This window comes from Meriones unguiculatus, chromosome 6 (genome assembly GCF_030254825.1).
Source record: "Meriones unguiculatus strain TT.TT164.6M chromosome 6, Bangor_MerUng_6.1, whole genome shotgun sequence".
NCBI lineage: Eukaryota > Metazoa > Chordata > Mammalia > Rodentia > Muridae > Meriones > Meriones unguiculatus.
In genome coordinates, this window is record NC_083354.1 from 60,824,842 (window position 1) to 60,845,529 (window position 20,688).

The 20,688-nt window shown below is 39.4% G+C and overlaps 1 protein-coding gene across 1 annotated transcript in view; it reads left to right on the top strand.

Moving 5' to 3' along the window:
* The window catches only part of LOC110541603 (uncharacterized), a 163,275-nt gene that overhangs the window by 71,578 nt on the left and 71,009 nt on the right, over positions 1 to 20,688 (top strand). Inside the window, exons 15-23 of the mRNA XM_060385546.1 lie at positions 2,022 to 2,095; positions 2,873 to 2,894; positions 4,264 to 4,386; positions 8,279 to 8,352; positions 9,141 to 9,162; positions 10,664 to 10,786; positions 15,761 to 15,793; positions 17,001 to 17,065; positions 17,755 to 17,779. Coding sequence (XP_060241529.1) covers positions 2,022 to 2,095; positions 2,873 to 2,894; positions 4,264 to 4,386; positions 8,279 to 8,352; positions 9,141 to 9,162; positions 10,664 to 10,786; positions 15,761 to 15,793; positions 17,001 to 17,065; positions 17,755 to 17,779 — 561 coding nt within the window. The remainder of the gene's footprint in view (positions 1 to 2,021; positions 2,096 to 2,872; positions 2,895 to 4,263; positions 4,387 to 8,278; positions 8,353 to 9,140; positions 9,163 to 10,663; positions 10,787 to 15,760; positions 15,794 to 17,000; positions 17,066 to 17,754; positions 17,780 to 20,688) is intronic.

A 20,688-nucleotide genomic window follows, 5' to 3' on the forward strand; every position in this document is an offset into this window, starting at 1 on the left:
CTGTGCATGTAGAACCACATCCCTGGGAAGATGTGATAACTATCATTGCAGTTTTTATGTTGTGTGGTTTATTTATCCTGACATACTTTCAGCGCTTTGACAAGCTTGACCTATGGCTATCTTTACGAATTGAGCAGAGCCTAAATGCACTGATGCTCATATTTGTGAAAAGATTGTGGGTATTCAGTGGACCTATACTACTAGGTATTTTAATATTCAATGCGAATCCATCTAGGATTCTGGGGTTCACCTCATTAAACAGATGCACATTTGCCATGGTAAAGCAGCTGGAAGACTACTATTCTGGAGAATAATACTGTATGTTTTTAGATATAGACATTGACCGTACACATAGGACAAATGAACATTTTAAAATATTTACCTGTAGAGATGGGAAATGTAAAATGCAGGCTTTAGGACTAGCAATAGTATGTCATAGAACAATGGCTAAGGAGAGAGAGAGAAGAGAGTCAGAGAGAGTGGCATAGGAGAGGAGAGATGTAGGAGGAGAAGGAAAGAAAAGAGTGGAGAGGAAATTAGGGAAGAGAGAAAGGGGAGGGAGAGGAAAGAGCATCAGAGGAGAGTAGAGAAAAAGGAGGACTAGGAAAAGGAGAAGGAGGAGACAGGGGAGAGAAGAACATAGGGAGAAGAGAAAAGGGAGATAGGGGATAGAAGAACAAGAGGAGAGAGGAAGGAAAGGAGACAAGAAAGGGAGAGGTTGTCTCTTAGGTGGGAGATCAGAGACAAGCAGTCATGGTGCCCACTCTCATGACTCTTTAAAATGTTACCTTATTCACAACACAAGAAGGTCTATCATCTGTACATATCAGAATGTCTCAGTCTGTAAAAATCTTAGGCATTATCTACTTCATGACATAGAGTTTATGGCCACTTAATCCAGGAAAGTTTTGCTACATCATAGTTACATTTCATCCTAGTCAATATAGCAGTTCTCGTCAGTTCGCAGATGCTTAGAGTTGGAACACTAAACCTCATCCCTGACAGAAATCCAACTACAGATGGGAAGATCTTTAAATACTACCCATTGGCAACACAACTGTGGCCGGAAGAAGTGTGAGCTGCACACACTAGGAGAGTGAAACAAAGTACTCAGAACATCTACCCAGGTTTTAGGTGACCATCACCCTTGAAACAACTCTCATGTAGAGCTTGTTAAAGGACTTGAATGTCCAACAGGATGCAGATACTCATTGTTTCTCATCACTTCCATTTTTAAAAAGGAAGCCACAATATTCACAAATACAAAAGTGCATGAAATAATCAAATGAAAAAAGACTGGAAGAAGAAATGAGACACAGTGCTTATATTGTTTTCAACTAGTCAATAAAATGTGTTGTATGTCAAAGAATGAATGTATCAATATAATTACACCCTCTGCCTCCCACTTCCCCAGTAAAATGTGTATGTTGAAAGGCTAAAATTCTATGTTCTTTATGATGAATGCAGAATCAGAATATATCAGTTGATGGAGGCTGAGATGTGTTTGTGAGATATGCTGAAGAGATTGTTAGTTCTGGGCTTCAAAGTGATCACAGAAATTGATGGTGATGTGTGGTTTGAGCATGAGATGAATGTTAGTAGGCAGGATGAGATGGCTCAGGGGGTGCAGGTGCCTGTCTCTGGGCTTGATATTCTGATTCTTACCCCAGAAACCTACATGATGGAAATGGAGAACTGGATACCAAAGGCAGTCTTCTGGCGTGCTTCCTCCAAAAATGAATAAAGGAATAAATATTTTTTGAAACATGTATTTAGTAGTTTCACATTGAAACATAGACTCTCACATTATTTTGGATCCCCATTCTCAAGGCCAAAATTATGTTTTTTTTTTTTTATTTTTGTAATATTTGTCTATATTTGCCATTTGGAAAGATGTCCAATAGTAGCCTAACTAAGTCTAATCACATGTACTGACCGTGTATACTTTTATCCAGGTCAATCAAAGATACTTAAGTGAGTAAATGGTATTGTGAGCTGACAGTTACTTTCTGTCCCTCTAGATCCACCTGGACCAGCAGCTTCCACAAGCTCCATAAGGGAGATTCCAAAGCGGCCGAATATCTTATTACTGAAGGTAAAACCATTTTCCCCTTTATGTAAGAGAAAAAGTTGGTTTAATGAGTCCCTTATGTTTTTGCTATCACACTTGAAAAATAAGTTTGCTTAGATGTATTTTGAACATTAAATGGTTTATTTGGGAAGAGTAAGAATCAGGATTATACCAGATTACAGATTTGGTAGACCATTCATACTTTCTATGTTAGGTAGCAACCTTCCAGTAGGTCATGAACTGACTTATGGACAATAGTGTTCTACTTTAGATAACAATATATATATTATACCCAGAAGTTGATAGGAGGGATAGCTTCCATTAGACTTGAATGTTTATCTAATGTTTTCTGCCTCTAGAGCCTATGGTTTAGGTTGAATTTATTTACCAAAGGAGGATGTGGTGTAAGCATCACAGTCCCAGTTATGCAATATTCAGGTGCTGGGAACATAAGACAGGAAAATGGACGTGAATTATTGGAGTCCTTCATAAAAGGGATTAGTACCACCAAACAGATGTTTACTCTGATGACTTGTGATGAAACTCAGCTAAATGCCAGTGGCAGCCAAACACATAATTTTGCCTGATTTGGCCTTTAATTAGAAAAAGTGGGAAACAGTAGTTTTTGTCACAAAGTAGACATCCTGAGGTTATCTAGTCCAGTGTCACATAAAGTACTGATACAGAATCATTCACTTCAGGGCTAGGCAATTTTTGGTGCAATTATGTCCTGCCAATGCGTGAACCAAAGATTTCACCATAATGTGATTCTCAAAGTGTTTTCTTTTCTGTATATTTCAGATGCATAATGCAAGACGGGCCGGTATGTATTGTGGAGTCATCAAAGACATATTTTAGATATGAATTGTGTTGATACTGTCTTGTCTGGTGCACCACAGTGAGCAAATCCACGTGTATAGACTGACAATTGGGTGTTTGGTTTAAAACAAAAAGTGATGCCTCAAGTGAGATTTGGAAACCACATATCTACAGTTACAGAGTCCAACTGTGACCTCTTTAGTTTGGGTTTTTGTGCACTAGGTTATGTCTCAACCTAACTCATCTTCACAGATATCTTAGTCACCCTACCCAATTGCTAGAGAAACAGTTTTGAAAAAAATCAAGATGGAGAATTTATGAAACATTTTAAAGTTCACCACATCCATATTTGGTGGGTTGATTTGTGTTTTTCTGTGCAGATGAATAAACCAAGTTTCAGAGTAAGTGGTGAGAATCTTTAGATATGTAGTACAACAACTATTTTCACCATCAAATGCACAATAATCACCATGGGGACTTTCCAGTTTTCTAACATCTCTCTACAATAAATGAAAGCTACAGGAATCCCTAATATGTCAACAAGTACCACAGTAGTCAGAAGGCCTGGGCAGTGCAAGTCACCTGCCTGCACACACTAACAGACTTGAAAGCAAAGAGCCCATGTTGGGTGTGGATCACTGATTCTGGGCCATCCACAACACTGAGATAGGTCAGATATGAATGACTGGATTCCTGTTAAACTTGGTTGGCTCCTTCCAGTAAAATCTGGTAAAAAGCTTTACGGGGGTTTACAATATAGCATGGACAGAAAGAGAAATACAACTTATATACAGTGAACGAGTAGCACAACTTATGTACAGTTTTCTGTAGAACTCCTGTTACCACTTGGATATTGATCTGTACTGGATGATTTCTTTCATTTTTGTTTGTTCTTTTTTGTTTGTTTGTTTGTTTCTTTGAGAGACATCGTTTCACTGTGTATCCCAGCTCTGATTGGAGCTATCTACATATGTATCTTTCTGGCTTGCAACTTAAAAAGTTCAATCTTCCTCTGCCTATAGAATAGTGTTATAAAAGGAGAGCATTACCACACCCAAAGGACGTACCTTTAAAAGTCAGGTACACTCTATGCTCCTGGAGTTTTTCCTGTTGCTGATGGTCAGTGACCATGTTTTTGAGAGTGAACACTAAGTAAGTACATATTGTCATCAGTGAATCACGTATCTCAAAATTAGCACTTCTGCACCGTTCATCTATGTTTTCACTACTTTGCTATACTATAGTTTGATTAAGGGAAACTTGTATGCTAATATGGACAAGATAAAATATACAAACACACAGCCATTGATGATTTTCTCTGTTTTTCTGCCATGAAGCTGACATAACTGTCTCTGTTATTAATGCATTTGCAGCATCCAGTATCTTTAGAAATTGTCATCAGAAGCATGCTGATCCATGCATTACTGGAGAACCTCCAGCCCAGGCTGGTTCTTCCATAGGAAAAACACAAAATGAAATAGAGGAAACACCGCAAGGTAAATAAAAGTTACTGAGGAAATGCAATAACTTCGTTGAATTATATTTGGTAGTTTTAGATCAGACTGTAAAACACAAGGAGGTAAAGGATGACCAGCTTGGCAATATTACATTATGTACATGTATCAGTTGAAGTTCAACCACAGAATTTAAAAATGAAGTTGAAATTTACCTTTTGTAAATTTACCTTATTCAAGGAGAAAGAGAGGAAAGGAGGTGAGGTCATTCTTGTCTTTGTCATTGTCACTTCACCTGGTGCAGGCAGGAATAGGTGAACCATGCTCTCTGTTACTTTCTCCTACAAACCTGTAATGTGGACAGATTGAATGTAAACAATCCTATGACTGGCCTTGAGACTGTCAATAGTCTCAAGAATGAAGACAAAGTTTGAATTAGATAACATCGTTTCTGGTCTGAACTGATGAGCCTGTCACAGTGCTTAGTAGCTGTCGGTAATTGTGCCATAGGTACTTTCTCAGTTCCTGTCATAAAATGATGTGATCAAACTCTGCCAAAGAAAGGAGTTTTCGTTTTACCACACTAGTCTGAGCTTGGGAGTGCATACATGCCTGCTGAGAACCACAGGTACAGAAATTCAATGCAGTGAGGCAGAATTTCAAGGCAACAAGAGTAAAGAAAAGAAGTGCTTATGCTCTGCTCACCTTTTTCTTACCTTAGCCCCAGGAACATTGCTAGTAACGGTGTTACAGTTGCTACTTCACTTAACCTTGCCATGCTCCATAGGCAATCGCAGCATACTCAGGAGATATGGACCTTATCAACTTTACTACTGAGATTAAGCATCACAATGCCTACAATCTGTTGTGGTCCATTTGGGGTTTTATTCTCTTTTAAACAAGGGTCTTCTGCTGTGGTCCTGATGATGTATAAGTAGATCTCGTCTCCATGGTCTCTTGGGACTTTTGTAGATGAGCCTTCTTGGCCCTCTCTTAACCATTTAGTCCACTTTATAGGACATCCACAGTTTAGACTTCCATATAGCTAGCCCATTTCTCTAGTCTGGCCTTTCTTCAACACCAGCGATTCCCTAACAAGTAAAGTCCTAATGCATGTCTTTAGCTTTTAAGCAGTCTATGCACCTGAGGGTGGACTGGCATGCTAGGTGGTTGAGTCAAGGGAGGCTAGAGGCTGACATCTATTTGGACCCTTTGACTTAATGGATGAGAAAGGGTCTACCATTGCCCCAATCCTCGATGCTTTTATAGGCACCTTTGTCTAGCCTCCAAGATGCAAAGGGTGGGTTCGATAGTTCTCCTAAATTAATGCAAGTACTCCTCAGGATAAAGAATATGGGCTTCTGAGGTCAGCTCTCCAGGCTTCCATCTGGCCATAGGATGTTTCTGTCCTCTGTACTACCACAACTTGAATGTTTCACCCTTGACATGGGTTGAACTGTCTCATGATTTATCGGAACATGAGATTTTATTCCAAGGAATCTCTCTCCTCTACGTGGTTTCACTATATTTTATTTTTGCTAAACATGAAGGGAGGACTCTGGGTAAGATGATCAATCCTCACTTAGAAAGACAAATGGGACGGACATTGGAAGTAGGAGACAAAAATAAACAATACAGGAACCTACCACAGTGGGCCTCTTAAAGACTCTACCTAGCAGTATATTAGAGCAGATGCTGAGATTCGTAATCCAACCTTGGGCAAAGATCAGAGAATCATATGAAAGAAGGGGGAGTTAGTAATATCTGAAGAGCCCAGGAGCTCCACAAGGACCAAATATATCTGGGCACAGAGGTGGTGGACTAACTAGAGTTAGTATACATATATGGTGAACAAAAAGAAAGTATACAGATGTAAAGGTGCCTCTGTGGATGTAGAATCACAGCCCTGGGATGATGTGATACCTTGATAACTCTCAATGCAGTTTTTATGTTGTGTGGTTTATGTATCCTGACACACTTTCAAAGACTTCACAAGCTTGAGCTATGGCTGTCTTCACAAATTGAGGAAAGCCAAAATGCAGAGATGCTCATATTTGTGAAAAGATAGTTGATATTCACTGGACCTGTAATACCAGGTATTTTAATATTCAGTGCTAATCCGTCAAGGATTCTGAGGTTCCTCTCATTAAACAGATGCACATTTGCCATGGTAAAGCAGCTGGAAGACTACTATTCTGGAAAATATTTTATTTTTTTAGTTATAGACATTGACTGTACACATAGGACAAATGAACATTTTAAAATATTTACCTCTAGAGATGGGAAATGTAAAATGCAGGCTTTAGGAATAGCAGTCATATGTCATAGAACATTGGCTGCAGAGAGAGAGAGAGAGAGTCAGAGAGGGAGCATAGGAGGGAGAGAAGGAGGAGGAGGAGAAGGAGAAGAAGGAAAGAGAAGAGGGGAGAGGAAATTAGGGAAGAGAGAAAGGGGAGGGAGAGGCAACAGAGTCAACAGAGAGTAGAAAAAGGAGGAGGAGGAGAAGAAGGAGGAGGAGACAGGGGATAGAAGAACATAGGGAGGATTGAAAAGGGAGAGAGGGGATAGAGGGACAACAGTAGAGAGGAAGGAGAAGGAGATAGTAACCAGAGAGGTTGGTTTTCAGGTGGCAGACCCAGAGGGAAGCAGTCATGTTGTCCACTCTCCTGTGTATGTGAAATGTTACCTTATTCACAATACAAGAACGTTTATCATCTGTAATATCAGGATGTCTCAAGTCTGTAAAAGTCCTAGGCATTATCTACTTCATGACATAGAGTTTTTGGTCACATTTCTCTGGGATAGATTTGCTGCATCATAGTCACATTTCATCTTATACAATATAAGGAAGTACCAGCACTTCTTGTCAGTTCACAGATGCTTAGAATTAGGACACTAAACCTCACACCAGACCGAAATCCAACTGGGAAAATCAAGATGGAAAGATCTTTAATTACTGCCCATTGGCAACACAAATGTGGCCCAAAGAAGTGTGAGCTACACATACTGGGAGAGTGATACAAAATTACTCAGAATGTCTACCCAGGTTTTAGGTGCTCCATCACCCTTGAAGTAACTCTTGTGCAGAGCTTCTTGAAGGACGTGAATATCCAACAGGATCCAGATACTCATTCTTTCCCATCACTCCCATTTTTAACAAGGAAGCCACGATATGCATCAATACAAAAGTGCATAGAATAGTGGAAAAATAAAAAGACTGGAAGAAGAAATGAGACACAGTGCTTATATTGTTTTCCACTAGTCGATAAAATGTATTGTATGTCAAAGAATGAATATATCGATATAATTACACCCTCTGCCTTCCACTTCCCCAGTAAAATGTATACTTTGAATGGCTAAAATTCTATGTTCTTTATGATGAATGGAGAATCAGAATGTATCAGTTGATGGAGGCTGAGATGTGTTTGTGAGATATGCTGAAGAGATTGTTAGTTCTGGCTGCAGTGTGATCAGAGGAATTGATGGTGATGTGTGGTTTGAGCATGAGATGAATGTTAGCAGGCAGGATGAGATGGATCAGGGGGTGCAGGTGCTTGTGTCTGGGCCTGATATTCTGATTCTAACCCCAGAACCCTACATGATGGAAATGGAGAACTGGATACCAAAGGCAGCCTTCTGGTGTGCTCCCTCCAAAAATAAATAAAGGAATAAACATTTTTTGAAACATGTATTTAGTAGTTTCACATTGAAACATAGACTCTCACATTGTTTTGGATCCCCATTCTCAAGGCCAAAATTATGTTTCTTATTTTTGTAATATTTGCCTATATTTGCCATCTGGAAAGATATCCAATAGTAGCCTAACTAAGTCTAATCACATGTACTGACCCTGTACACTTTTATCCAGGTCAATCAAAGATACTTAAGTGAATAAATGGTACTGTGAGCTGATAGTTACTTTCTGTCCCTCTAGATCCACCTGGACCAGCAGCTTCCACAAGCTCCATAAGGGAGATTCCAAAGCGGCCGAACTTATTCTTCCTGAAGGTAAAACCATTTTTCCCCCTTTATGTAAGAGAAAAAGTTAGTTTAATGAGTCCCTTATGTTTTTGCTATCACACTTGAAAAATAAATTAGATTGGATGTATTTTGAACATTAAAGAGTTTATTTGGGAAGGGCAAGAACCAGGATTGTACCAGATTAGAGATTTGATGGAACATTCATACTTGCTATGTTAGGTAGTAACCTTTCAGTAGGTCATGAACTGTCTTCTGGACAATAGTGTTCTGCTTTAGATAACAATATATAAATTTCACCCAGAAGTCGATAGGAGGGATAGCTTCCATTAGACTTGAATGTTTATGTAAGGGTCCCCTCACTTTCAGCCTATAGAGCCTATGGTTTAGGTTGAATTTGTTTACCAAAGGAGGATGTGGTGTAAGCATCACAGTCCCAGTTATGCAATATTCAGGTGCTGGGAACATAAGACAGGAAAATGGACGTAAATTATTGGAGTCCTTCATAAAAGGGATTAGTACCACCAAACAGATGTTTGCTCTGATGACTTGTGATGAAACTCAGCTAAATGCCAGTGGCAGCCAAACACATAATTTTGCCTGATTTGGCCTTTAATTAGAAAAAGTGGGAAACAGTAGTTTTTGTCACAAAGTAGACATCCTGAGGTTATCTAGTCCAGTGTCACATAAAGTACTGATACAGAATCATTCACTTCAGGGCTAGGCAATTTTTGGTGCAATTATGTCCTGCCAATGCGTGAACCAAAGATTTCACCATAATGTGATTCTCAAAGTGTTTTCTTTTCTGTATATTTCAGATGCATAATGCAAGACGGGCCGGTATGTATTGTGGAGTCATCAAAGACATATTTTAGATATGAATTGTGTTGATACTGTCTTGTCTGGTGCACCACAGTGAGCAAATCCACGTGTATAGACTGACAATTGGGTGTTTGGTTTAAAACAAAAAGTGATGCCTCAAGTGAGATTTGGAAACCACATATCTACAGTTAGAGTCCAACTGTGACCTCTTTAGTTTGGGTTTTTGTGCACTAGGTTATGTCTCAACCTAACTCATCTTCACAGATATCTTAGTCACCCTACCCAATTGCTAGAGAAACAGTTTTGAAAAAAAATCAAAGGATTGTTCAAGGTTCCTGAATAAACTGCATTGAAAAAAAAAAAAAGAAGAGGAGGAGGAGGAGGGAGGGGTTTATGGGTGGATAAAAAATGAATAAACTGTAATTAATAAAAGTTAAAAAAATTGAAAAAAATCAAGATGGAGAATTTTTGTAACATTTTAAAGTTCACCACATCCATATTTGGTGGGTTGATTTGTGCTTTTCTGTGCAGATGAATAAACCAAGTTTCAGAGTAAGTGGTGAGAATCTTTAGATATGTAGTACAACAACTATTTTCACCATCAAATGCACAACAATCACCATGGGGAGTTTCCAGTTTTCTAACATCTCTCTGTAATAAATGAAAGCTACAGGAATCCCTAATATGTCCACAAGTACCATAGTAGTCAGAAGGCCTGGGCAGTGCAAGACACCTGCCTGTACACACTAACAGACATGAAAGCAAAGAGCCCATGTTGGGTGTGGATCACTGATTCTGGGCTGCCATAACCCTGAGATAGGTCAGATATGAATGACTGGATTCCTGCTAAACTTGGTTGGCTCCTTCCAGTAAAATCTGGTAAAAAGCTTTAAGCGGTTGACAATATTAGCATGGACAGAAAGAGAAATACAAGTAATGTACAGTGAAAGAGTAACACAACTTATGTACAGTTTTCACTAGAACTCCAGTCACCACTTGGAAATTGATCTATGCTGGATGATTTCTTTCTCTCTTTTTTGTTTGTTTTTTTGTTTGTTTCTTTGAGAGACATGGTTTTACTGTGTATCCCAGCTCTGATTGGAACTATCTACATATGTATCTTTCTGGCTTGCAACTTAAAAAGTTCAATCTTCCTCTGCCTATAGAATAGTGTTAATAAAGGAGAGCATTACCACACCCAAGGGTATCACACCTTTAATAGTTAGGTACACTTTATGCCCCAGGAGTTTTTCCTGTTGCTGATGGCCAGTGATCATGTTTTTGAGTGTGAACACTAAGTAAGTACATATTGTCAGCAGTGAATCACATGTCTCAAGATTAGCACTTCTGCACAGTTCATCTACATTTTCACTACTTTGCTGTACTGTTGTTTGATTTAGGGAAAGTTGTATGCTAATATGGACATGATAAAATGTACAAACACACAGCCATTGATGATTTTCTCTGTTTTTCTGCCATGAAGCTGACATAACTGTCTCTGTTATTAATGCATTTGCAGCATCCAGTATCTTTAGAAATTGTCATCGGAAGCATGCTGATCCAAGCATTAGTGAAGAACCTGCAGCCCAATCACGTTCTTCTGAAGAAACAACACAAAATGAAATAGAAGAAACACTGCAAGGTAAAATAAAAGTTACTGAGGAAATGCAATAACTTCATTGAAGTATATTTGGTACTTGTCGATCAGACTGTACAACACAAGGGGGAAAAGGAAGACCAGCTTGGCAATATTTCATTATGTAGATGATGTTAATCTGCATATTGTATGAGTTGAAGTTCAATCACAGAATTTAAAAATGAAGTTGAAATTTACCTTTTGTAAATTTACCTTATTCAATGAGAAAGAGAGGAAAGGAGGTGAGGTCAATCTTGTGTCTGTCATTGTCACTTCACCTGGTGCAGGCAGGAATAGGTGAACCATGCTCTCTGTTACTTTCTCCTACAAACCTGTAATGTGGACAGATTGAATGTAAACCATCCTATGACTGGCCTTGAGACTGTCAATAGTCTCAAGAATGAAGACAAAGTTTGAATTAGATAACATCGTTTCTGGTCTGAACTGATGAGCCTGTCACACAAAGTGCTTAGTAGCTGTCGGTAATTGTGCCATAGGTACTTTCTCAGTTCCTGTCATAAAATGATGTGATCAAACTCTGCCAAAGAAAGGAGTTTTCATTTTACCACACTAGTCTGAGCTTGGGAGTGCATACATGCCTGCTGAGAACCACAGGTACAGAAATTCAATGCAGTGAGGCAGAATTTCAAGGCAACAAGAGTAAAGAAAAGAAGTGCTTATGCTCTGCTCACCTTTTTCTTACCTTATCCCCAGGAACATTGCTAGTAACAATGTTACATTTGCTACTTCACTTAACCTTGCCATGCTCCACAGGCATACCCAGGAGATACAGACCTTATCAACTTTACTACTGAGATTAAGCATCACAGTGCCTATAAACTGTTGTGGTCCATTTGGGGTTTTATTCTTTTTTAAACAAGGGTCTTCTGCTGTGGTCCTGATGATGCATAAGTAGATCTTGTCTCCATGGTCTCTTGGGACTTCTGTAGATTTGCCTTCTTGGCCCTCTCTTAACCATTTAGTCCACTTTATAGGACTTCCACAGGTTAGACTTCCATATAGATAGCCCATTTCTCTAGTCTGGCCTGCCTTTCTTCAACACCAGCAATTCCCTAACAAGTAAAGTCCTAATGCATGCCTTTAGCTTTTAAGCAGTCTATGCACCTGAGGGTGGACTGGCATGCTAGGTGGTTGAGTCAAGGGAGGCTAGAGGCTGATATCTATCTTGGATCCTTTGACTTAATGGGTGAGAAAGGGTCTACCATTGCCCCAATCCTCGATGCTTTAAAGGCAACTTTGTCTAGCCTCCAAGTTGCAAAGGCTGGGTTAGAGAGTTCTCCCAAATTACTGCCAGTACTCTCAGGATAAAGGATATGGGCTTCTGAGGTCAGCTCTCCAGGCTTCCATCTGGCCATTGGATATGTCTCTCCTTTATGCTACCACAACCTGAATGTTTCACTTTTGACATGTTTTGAACTGTCTCATGGTTTATCGGAACATGAGATTTTAATCAAAGGAATCTCTCTCCTCTCTGTGGTTCCACGATATTTTCTTTTTTTTAATTTTATTAATTACACTTTATTCACTTTGTATCCTCCCATAAAACTCCTTCCTTCTCTGCCTGTCATCCCACCTTCCCTCCTCCTTCAAGCATGCCTCTCCCGAAGTCCACTCATAGTGTAGGTCCCCCTCTCCTTCCTCCTGATCTTAGTCTATCAGATCTCATCAGGAGTGGCTACATTGTCATCTTCTGTGGCCTAGTAAGGCTGCTACCCCCTTAGCGGGAGGTGATCAAAGAGCAGGCCAATCAGTTTATGTCAGAGGCAGTCCCTGTTCCCCTTACTATGGAACCCACTTGGACACTGAACTGCCATGGGCTACATCTATGCAGGGGTTCTAGGTTATCTCCACGCGTAGTACTTCGTTGGAGTATGAGTCTCTGGATAGACCCCTGTGTTGACATTTTCTGGTTCTGCTGCTCTCCTTGTGGGGTTCCCGTTCTCTCCAGATCTTACTATTTCCCACCGATTTCATACTATTCTATGCACACTGCCCAACAGTTGGCCATAAGTCTCAGCATCTGTTTTGATACTCTTCAGGGCAGAGCCTTTCAGAGGCCCTCTATGGCAGGTTCCTAACTTGTTTCCTGTTTTTGTCTTCTTCTGGTTTCCATCCTCTTTGCTTTTCAGGATGGGGATTGAGCATTTTAGTCAGAGTCCTCCCTCTGATTAGTTCCTTTAGATGTAACGATTTTAGTAGGTTCTTCCTATGTTATATGTATATGTGAGTGAGTATATACCTTATGTGTCTTTTTGCTTCTGGGATAGCTCACTCAGGATGATCCTTTCCAGTTCCCACCATGTACTTGCAAATTTCATGATTTCCTCATTTTTCATTGCTGAGTAATATTCCATTGTGTAGATGTACCACAATTACTGTATCCATTATTCTGCTGAGAGGCATCTGGGCTGTTTTCAGCTTCTGGACATTACAAATGAAGCTTCTACAAACATGGTTGAGTAAATGTCCTTATTGTGTACTTGAGCCTCTTTGGGTTATATGCCTAGGAGTGGTATGCCTGGATCTTGAGGATGTGCTATTCCTAGTTGTCCAAGAATGGGCCAGATTGATTTCCACAGTGACTGTACAATTTTACACTCCCACCAGAAGTGGAGGAGGGTTCCCCTTTCTCCACAACCTTTCCTGCACGTGTTGTCACTTGAGTTTTTGATCTTGGCCATTCTGATGGGTGTAAGGTGAAATCTCAGGGTTGTTTTGATTTGCATTTCCTTGATGGCTAACGAGGTTGAGCATGTCTTTAAGTGTTTCTCTGCCATTCGATATTCCTCTACAGAGCGTTTTCTGTTTAGCTCTGTTCCCTATTTTTTTTTTAAATGGATTACTTGGTTTGTTGCTTTTCAGCCTTTTTAGTTCTTTATATATACTGTATATTGGCCTTCTGTCAGATAAAGGGTTGGTGAAGATCCTTTCCTAATCTGTGGGCCTTTGTTTTGTTTTGATGATGGTGTCCTTTGATTTAGAGAAGATTTTGAGTTTCATGAGGTCCCATTTATTGATTGTTGCTCTTAGAGCCTGTGCTGTTGGTGTTCTGTTCAGGAAGTTGTCTCCTGTGCCAATGAGTTCAAGGGTATTCCCCACTTTTTCTTCTAACCGATTTAATGTGTCTGGTTTTATGTTGAAGTCTTTGATCCACTTGAACTTTAGTTTTGTGCTGGGTGATAAGTATGGATCTATTTGCATTTTTCTACATGTAGACATCCAGTTAGACCAGCACCATTAGTTGAAGATGCTATCTTTTTTTCATTGTATGTTTTTGGCATCTTTGTCAAAGATCAGGTGTCCATAAGTGTGTGGGTTTATTTCTGGGTCTTCTATTAGGTTCCTGTGATCCATCATTTTGTTTCTATGCCAGTACCATGCAGTTTTTAAAACTGTTGCTCTATAGTACAACTTAAGATTAGGGATGGAGATACCTCTAGAAGATCTTTTATTGTAGAGGATTGTTTTAGCAATTCTGGGTTTCTTGTTATTCCATATGAAGTTGATGGAAAGGTCTCCCATTCTCATGGCTTAGCAGGATTAACATACTAAAAATGGCCATCTTACCAAAAGCAATCTACAGATTCAATGCAATTCTCATCAAATTACCAACACAATTCTTTACAGATCTTGAAAGAAAAATTCTCATCTTGATATGGAATAACAATTTCTTTTTTAATTAATTTATTTTTTATTACAATTTATTCACTTTCTATCCCAGCTGTAGCTACGTTTCTTATTCCCTCCTACTACACCCTCCTTCCCTCTTCCCCTCCCATGCCCCTCTCTAAGTCCACTGATAGGGGAGGTCCTCTTCCCCTTCCCCCTGACCCTATCCTATCAGGTCTCATCAGGACTGGCTGCATTGTCTTTCTCTGTGGCCTGGTAAAACTGTTCCCCTCTCAGGGGAAGGAGATCCAAGAGCCAGCAACTGACTTCATGTCAGAGACAGCTACTTTTTCTCTTAATAAAGAACCTATATATTTTTTAGTAGGCTCACAGTTTAGGTTCCTTTGAAGTGTTTCTGCTTCTCTTGAATTTTCTCATTCTTCAGTTTTGTTTTGTGTTTTTTTTGTTTGTTTTTTGGCTCTCTTTTTTAGACGGTATCTGTAGATTCAGTGCATGGTATCTACCTGCTTCTGAACCCTGTGTGCCAGAGACACAGAATTCAATGTCTAGTCTGTACCTTTCACTCTCCATTCTTATTACCTCTTGATTCTATCCTTCTCTAGCCATTTCTCCTCTTTTGTAGTTGCTATGTTGACTCTGAACTTTATGTCCGCCAACCCACGAAAGCCTATTTGAGCTCTTTCACATGTTTCCTAATTGTTGATCTGCATAGTAGAACACATTGTCCATGTATTGTGGCCTAACTCCCAGCCATGCCCCCAGCTTCAGCCCTACGCACACCAGGTCTTTCTGTAAATTTCACTAAATGTCTCTCCCTCACAAAGCTCATTAGACTGACAAGATCACCGGAAAAGAACAGAAAAAAACCCTTCTCAGGAAAAGCATGCCTGGAAAGGCAGCTGACTCTCAGTAGGGCTATATGAATCAGACTTTTACTGTATGGACAAAGGCAAAGACTGCTGGTGGCCATCTGAGGCTGAAGAGACTAGCAATTATCCTGTGCTCAAAATCATCTCAGGAACTGACTGTAATCTGTGATTTCTATTATAAGATTTCTTTTGTGGGGCCAGTGAGATAGCTCAACAGTCAGGCACTTGCTGAAAAGACTGAAGACAGGAATTTGAACCTGGATCCTACGTCATTTACTGAGAGAACTGCATACAAGAGATTCACCTCTGGCTGATACACACCCAGCTATTAAACCTCCAAAACAAAAGAAATATAAAATAATACTTAGAAGGTTTATTTCATCTTTACATTATTTAACAGATTCTTTGACATTTAGATTCACATTCCCTGGAAATGATTCTGTTCCTCATTTTATTATAGGGTCGGTTGGATCCAACATCACTCAAACACCAGGTCAGTGCAGATGAGAAAAAATTATTGTAATCAAGCCACTACCTATCAGGGTTTCAGAACAGACTCATGAGCTGAGCTGCGACACCCCACACACATGCAACCAGACTATCAGAGTATTTAAGCTTAAAAACAACAGACATTTGTGCCAAGTTATTCCTGCATTTTTTTTCACCAATTAGGATTTAAGGAGAAAGGTTTTTTCTTATGTGGTTGATCTATGTTACCTGATACAGTCTAACCAATCAAATACAGTTGTTGTTTTGTTTTGTTTGCTTTGTTTTACTTTTGTGTACTTAGGAACAGTCATTATGTTTTAGGAAACAAAAAGATAACCGGAGCTGTGGTTAGAAACAGTCATGTTCTGGAGCAAAATGGCAGTAATTAGGACAAGTTTCTTTTGAGAAATGTTCCCAACATTTTCCCCTGGTCTTTGTACCTAACTCAAATTCTTGATTATCTGTTTCTAATTATAGTGGATTGTATTGGGTTCTTAAGACTATGAGCCTAACTGAGTTCATTCTTGACTCAATACATTTAATTAAAACATTGAGAATGCAAGGCCCATATGAGGACCAAGAGAAAAAGAAAGGCCCAGTGGTCCTGCTAAAGCAGTGGGCAGATAGTTAGCCAAGGGGACCAATCAAAGAGATCCTGGAATCAGTTATTGGCCTGCCTCCCTTGTTCATCCCTGTAAAATAAAACAGGTTTTATTTTACTTTTGCTAAGGTAGTTTAGACTGTTCCTGAGTGGATGGCATAAAAACAAATTTCCCCCAAAGGGAATTTACTTTTGACTTAGCATTTCAGCCTGTTAAAAGGGAGCAGGGACAATGTAACCAGGGCCCAGGAAGGCTGAAAGACTAGTCGTTTGCTGGGTAATGGGGCATTTTTCAGAAGCATCTGATTAGCTGACCCAACTGAAGAGACAGGGAGCAATCACATTGGCTGTAATTGTTTATATCAGCTTTCTGCAAGGCCAGTGCTTAGCAGTTTGCATTCTGCAGGTGCTCCCTGGATAGTGTCAGCCAAGTGGGAATCTGAGTAGGGACAAAGGTTAACATTTTCTAGCAATTAGAGAAGCAGCCCAACCATCTTGTTCCCTACATTTATTCATATGTACTAAGTCTCTGCACACTTACCCACATCAAAAGTCTAGTGTAAGTAATAAGCAGTATTTGGATCTGACAGTCATGTTTCTGTTTCCCTAGTTTTAAATGCCAAGAAAGCAACCTCGCGATCTTACAAGCCGAAGCCATCACTGAGGCTGGTGAAGGTAAGAGGGCTCTTTCTTTCTCTAAGGGAGAAAGGTTACCTCACTGATCCCCTTATGTCTTAGTGGGTAACACATTTAAATCATGAAACTGGTCAGATGCATCATAGGTGTTAGAGCATTTATTTAGAAAGAGGATGGAATGAAACCATACTAACTTGGTCTTGATTCAAGATAGCATACATCAAACTGTAGCCCAATTTTGTGTGACTCACCGACCTAGGTGCTTCTAATTTATACTAGTTCTCATGTTTTAAAGAACTTACAAGGTGAACACTCAACATCCACATGCTAGACACATTAAGCTTCTAACTCATCAAACTTTGGGTCATATACTCAAATTATTTCTATACTATAGACCCTAGAAATGGAATTGTATTAGTGAAAAATGCAAGTTTTCAGAGATGGTGTGGGATGTAAGTTTTGGAACCATCTAGAAGCCAGACAGGTTTGCCTGTTCTACCTTTGAATCAAAAGAAATATGAAAGGTACTAGCTTTTGTCGCAAAGTACAGAGCCCCAGATCTTCTGTGACAACCTAATATAATACATCCATTAATACAATCTCCACTTGACTGCTCTTTTTTTAAATCATAACTGCAATTACACTATGTAAGTAGATGAATCAAAAACTTTTGCAGACATCACTCTGCATGATTTTGAGTTAAGTATTTTTTTTTCTATCAATTGCAGGTTGTTCTTAAAAAAAGAAGATTTGGTACGTACTTTGGAATCACTGAGACATGGTTTAGATAGGAATTGTGTAAACACAGGCTGTCTTTTGTTTGATGTGCCATTGTGATACAAGAGGCAAATTGATAATTAGAACTGTGGTTTTGAGGTGTGTGCGTGTGTGTGTGTGTGTGTGTGTGTATTAAATAAAAAAATGGGAAGAAAACAAGTAAAACCTCATGGATATACCTATGGCTGTTGTGTTCATCAGGGAACCCCTTAGTTACTTTGTGCACTGTACTTCAAGTTATACCTTAATATTACACACACCTCCCAAAAGTTAGCATGCCATTTGCCCAACCAAATCTCCAGTGACAAATTGGTAAATTCAAAATTCAGAATACAGTTTATCTACACAAATGTGTTCAAATTTCACATCCAGCCATGCTTGGTCAGGTATATGCTTTTGTGTTCCACAGATGAATAGACCAGATCTCAGAAGTATTGATGAATATCTTTTGCTAAGCATCTCAAGAGCCACTTTTGCCCCATCAAGAGCACAATTGCCGGGGTCAGGGCCTGAAGAAGGGTGGATGCAAGAGAGGCAATGGAGGAATGAGTCAGGCATAAAGATCGGGAGGAATTTTATATCCTTATTTACTTATTTATACAGAACTCAGTAGGGATTCAATACAATGTTGTTCCAATGCTAGACAATATCATTTCTGTCTCCAGACACGTGTTTTAACTTCCATTTGGTCATAAGTTTAATCATCATTGATAAACCATGACAGACCAGAATTATCTTTTACATGATTTTCCCTCAACAACCCCACAACCCAACTTTTAACAATATTGTAGTTTCAAGGGCATATTTTGCCAAAGCATGACATTCTTTTCTTAGGCTGGTAGCTTTTGCTGTTTCAAGGGCACAATAAAGAAAGAAAATTTCCAAGCCAGCATGAGAAGAGTGTTACATCCTAAGGAGTGTATTATCAGCTTTTAATAGTCAGAGTGCTAATTGTCATTGGGCCCAGGGAAAGTGTTCAGAGGTAGTCACTACCTCTATCTAATTTAATTTCTGCTATAATACAATGTGTATATTTTATATATTTGTATATATTTTTATGTATTTGTTTATTTATATGTCTAATCTTGGTATTCTTTTCTTCCTTGGTCATACCACACCATAGTGGCCCTGTATGAATTAACTTTTTCTAAGAAAGGGAGTTTTTAATATTTTATTCTTTTATCATTTAGCCACACCATTTTTTTTTTGTACATCTGCATTAGGAAGAGGCTTTTAATCTGATCTGCCATCTTCTCTAGTCTCCTGAATATTGTTTACATTTTCAATTTTACTTTGTCTTTAGTAAGTGCAGGGAGAGATGTACCAAGAGTGTGTTTGAGTCAGAGCCTCATAAGGAGGTCTCTGGCATAATTATTTGACACATAACACACAAATATTTGAGTCACAACCCCCAGTGTGAAAGGAAGATCTTTAAGTATGCCCAGATAAGGCTTATCTCCCTAAAAATAGGAGGGGTAGTATGGTCAGGACATTCTTGGGAAAGCTTAGAAGCATTATTTCTGGGAGAAGATATAAATGATTCATAAGAAAATTTCCATCAATATCCCCAAGTTGTAGAAATAATAAAATAAAAGCCCCCCCCCAAGCATGCAAAATGTAGAGATCAAGGCCAAAAGAGTGAGACTGCACCCCAGTGATTGTATCACTCTGCTCAGCTTTGCTGGATCATTGTAAAGCAGTTGTGCTGGCTTTATGATTTTCACTGTTCCCTTTAGCTATGGCTCTGCCACACAATAATCTCTGTGGAAGAATCCCAGCTTCTAGCATCTGCCTGCAACAAAGCAAGTCTTCAAGGATCTCAAGTACTATCATGACTGCTGCAGTGGTTAGAAGTCCTAGCTAGTGTCATTCAGCAGGTGATAGTCAGTCCATTTTGAAAGGTAGAGAAGCACACATACTTAATTTTCAGGTGACAGAGCCTGAAAATGAAACACCACACATGGGAATAGGAACTTGGGGTGGGAGGGTTTCTCATAGATATGGCTCATTCTTTGTTGTTGTTGTTGTTTTAATTAACATTATTTATTTATTTATTTATTTATTTTATTAAGAACAGTTTATTCACTTTGTATCCCCCATAAGCTCCTCCCTCCTCCCCTCCTGGTTCCACCCTCCTTACCCCTTCTTCACGCATGCCCCTCCCCAAGTCCACTGATAGGGGAGGTCCTCCTCTCCTTCCTCTGTTCTTAGTCTATCATATCACATCAGGAGTGGCTCCATTGTCATCTTCTGTGGCCTGGTAAGGCTGCTCCCCGCTCAGGGAGGATCAAAGAGCAGGGGGAGGTGATCAAAGAGCAGGCCAATCAGATTATGTCAGAGGCAGTCCCTCTTCCCATTACTATGTAACCCACTTGGACTCTACACTGCCATGAACTACATCTGTGCAGGGGTTCTAGGTTATCTCCATGCATGGTACTTGGTTGGAGTATGAGTCTCTGGGAAGACCCCTATTAAAGCAGACACTGAAACTTATGGCCAACTGTTGGGCAAAGTGCAGGGAATCTTATGTAAGAAGTGGGAAATAGTAAGATCTGGAGAGGACAGGAACCCCACAAGGAGAGCAACACAACCAGAAAATTTGGACATGGCTCATTCTAATAAGGTCTATAAAAAAGCTTAAGGGGGTTGACAATATTGTTACAGACAAATAAGCAACACAGTTTAGGCATGCTGCTAAATGAAAACTCTAGTCACCATCTGGATGTTGATCAGTGTTATCTCATTCTCTAGGAAATTTAGGGTTTTGTTTTGTTTTGTCTTGTTTTCTGGTATATATATATATATATATATATATATATCTGATATATATCTCTGATATATATATATATATATATCACTTGCCTAAGTCTACAGTGTGCTAAAGA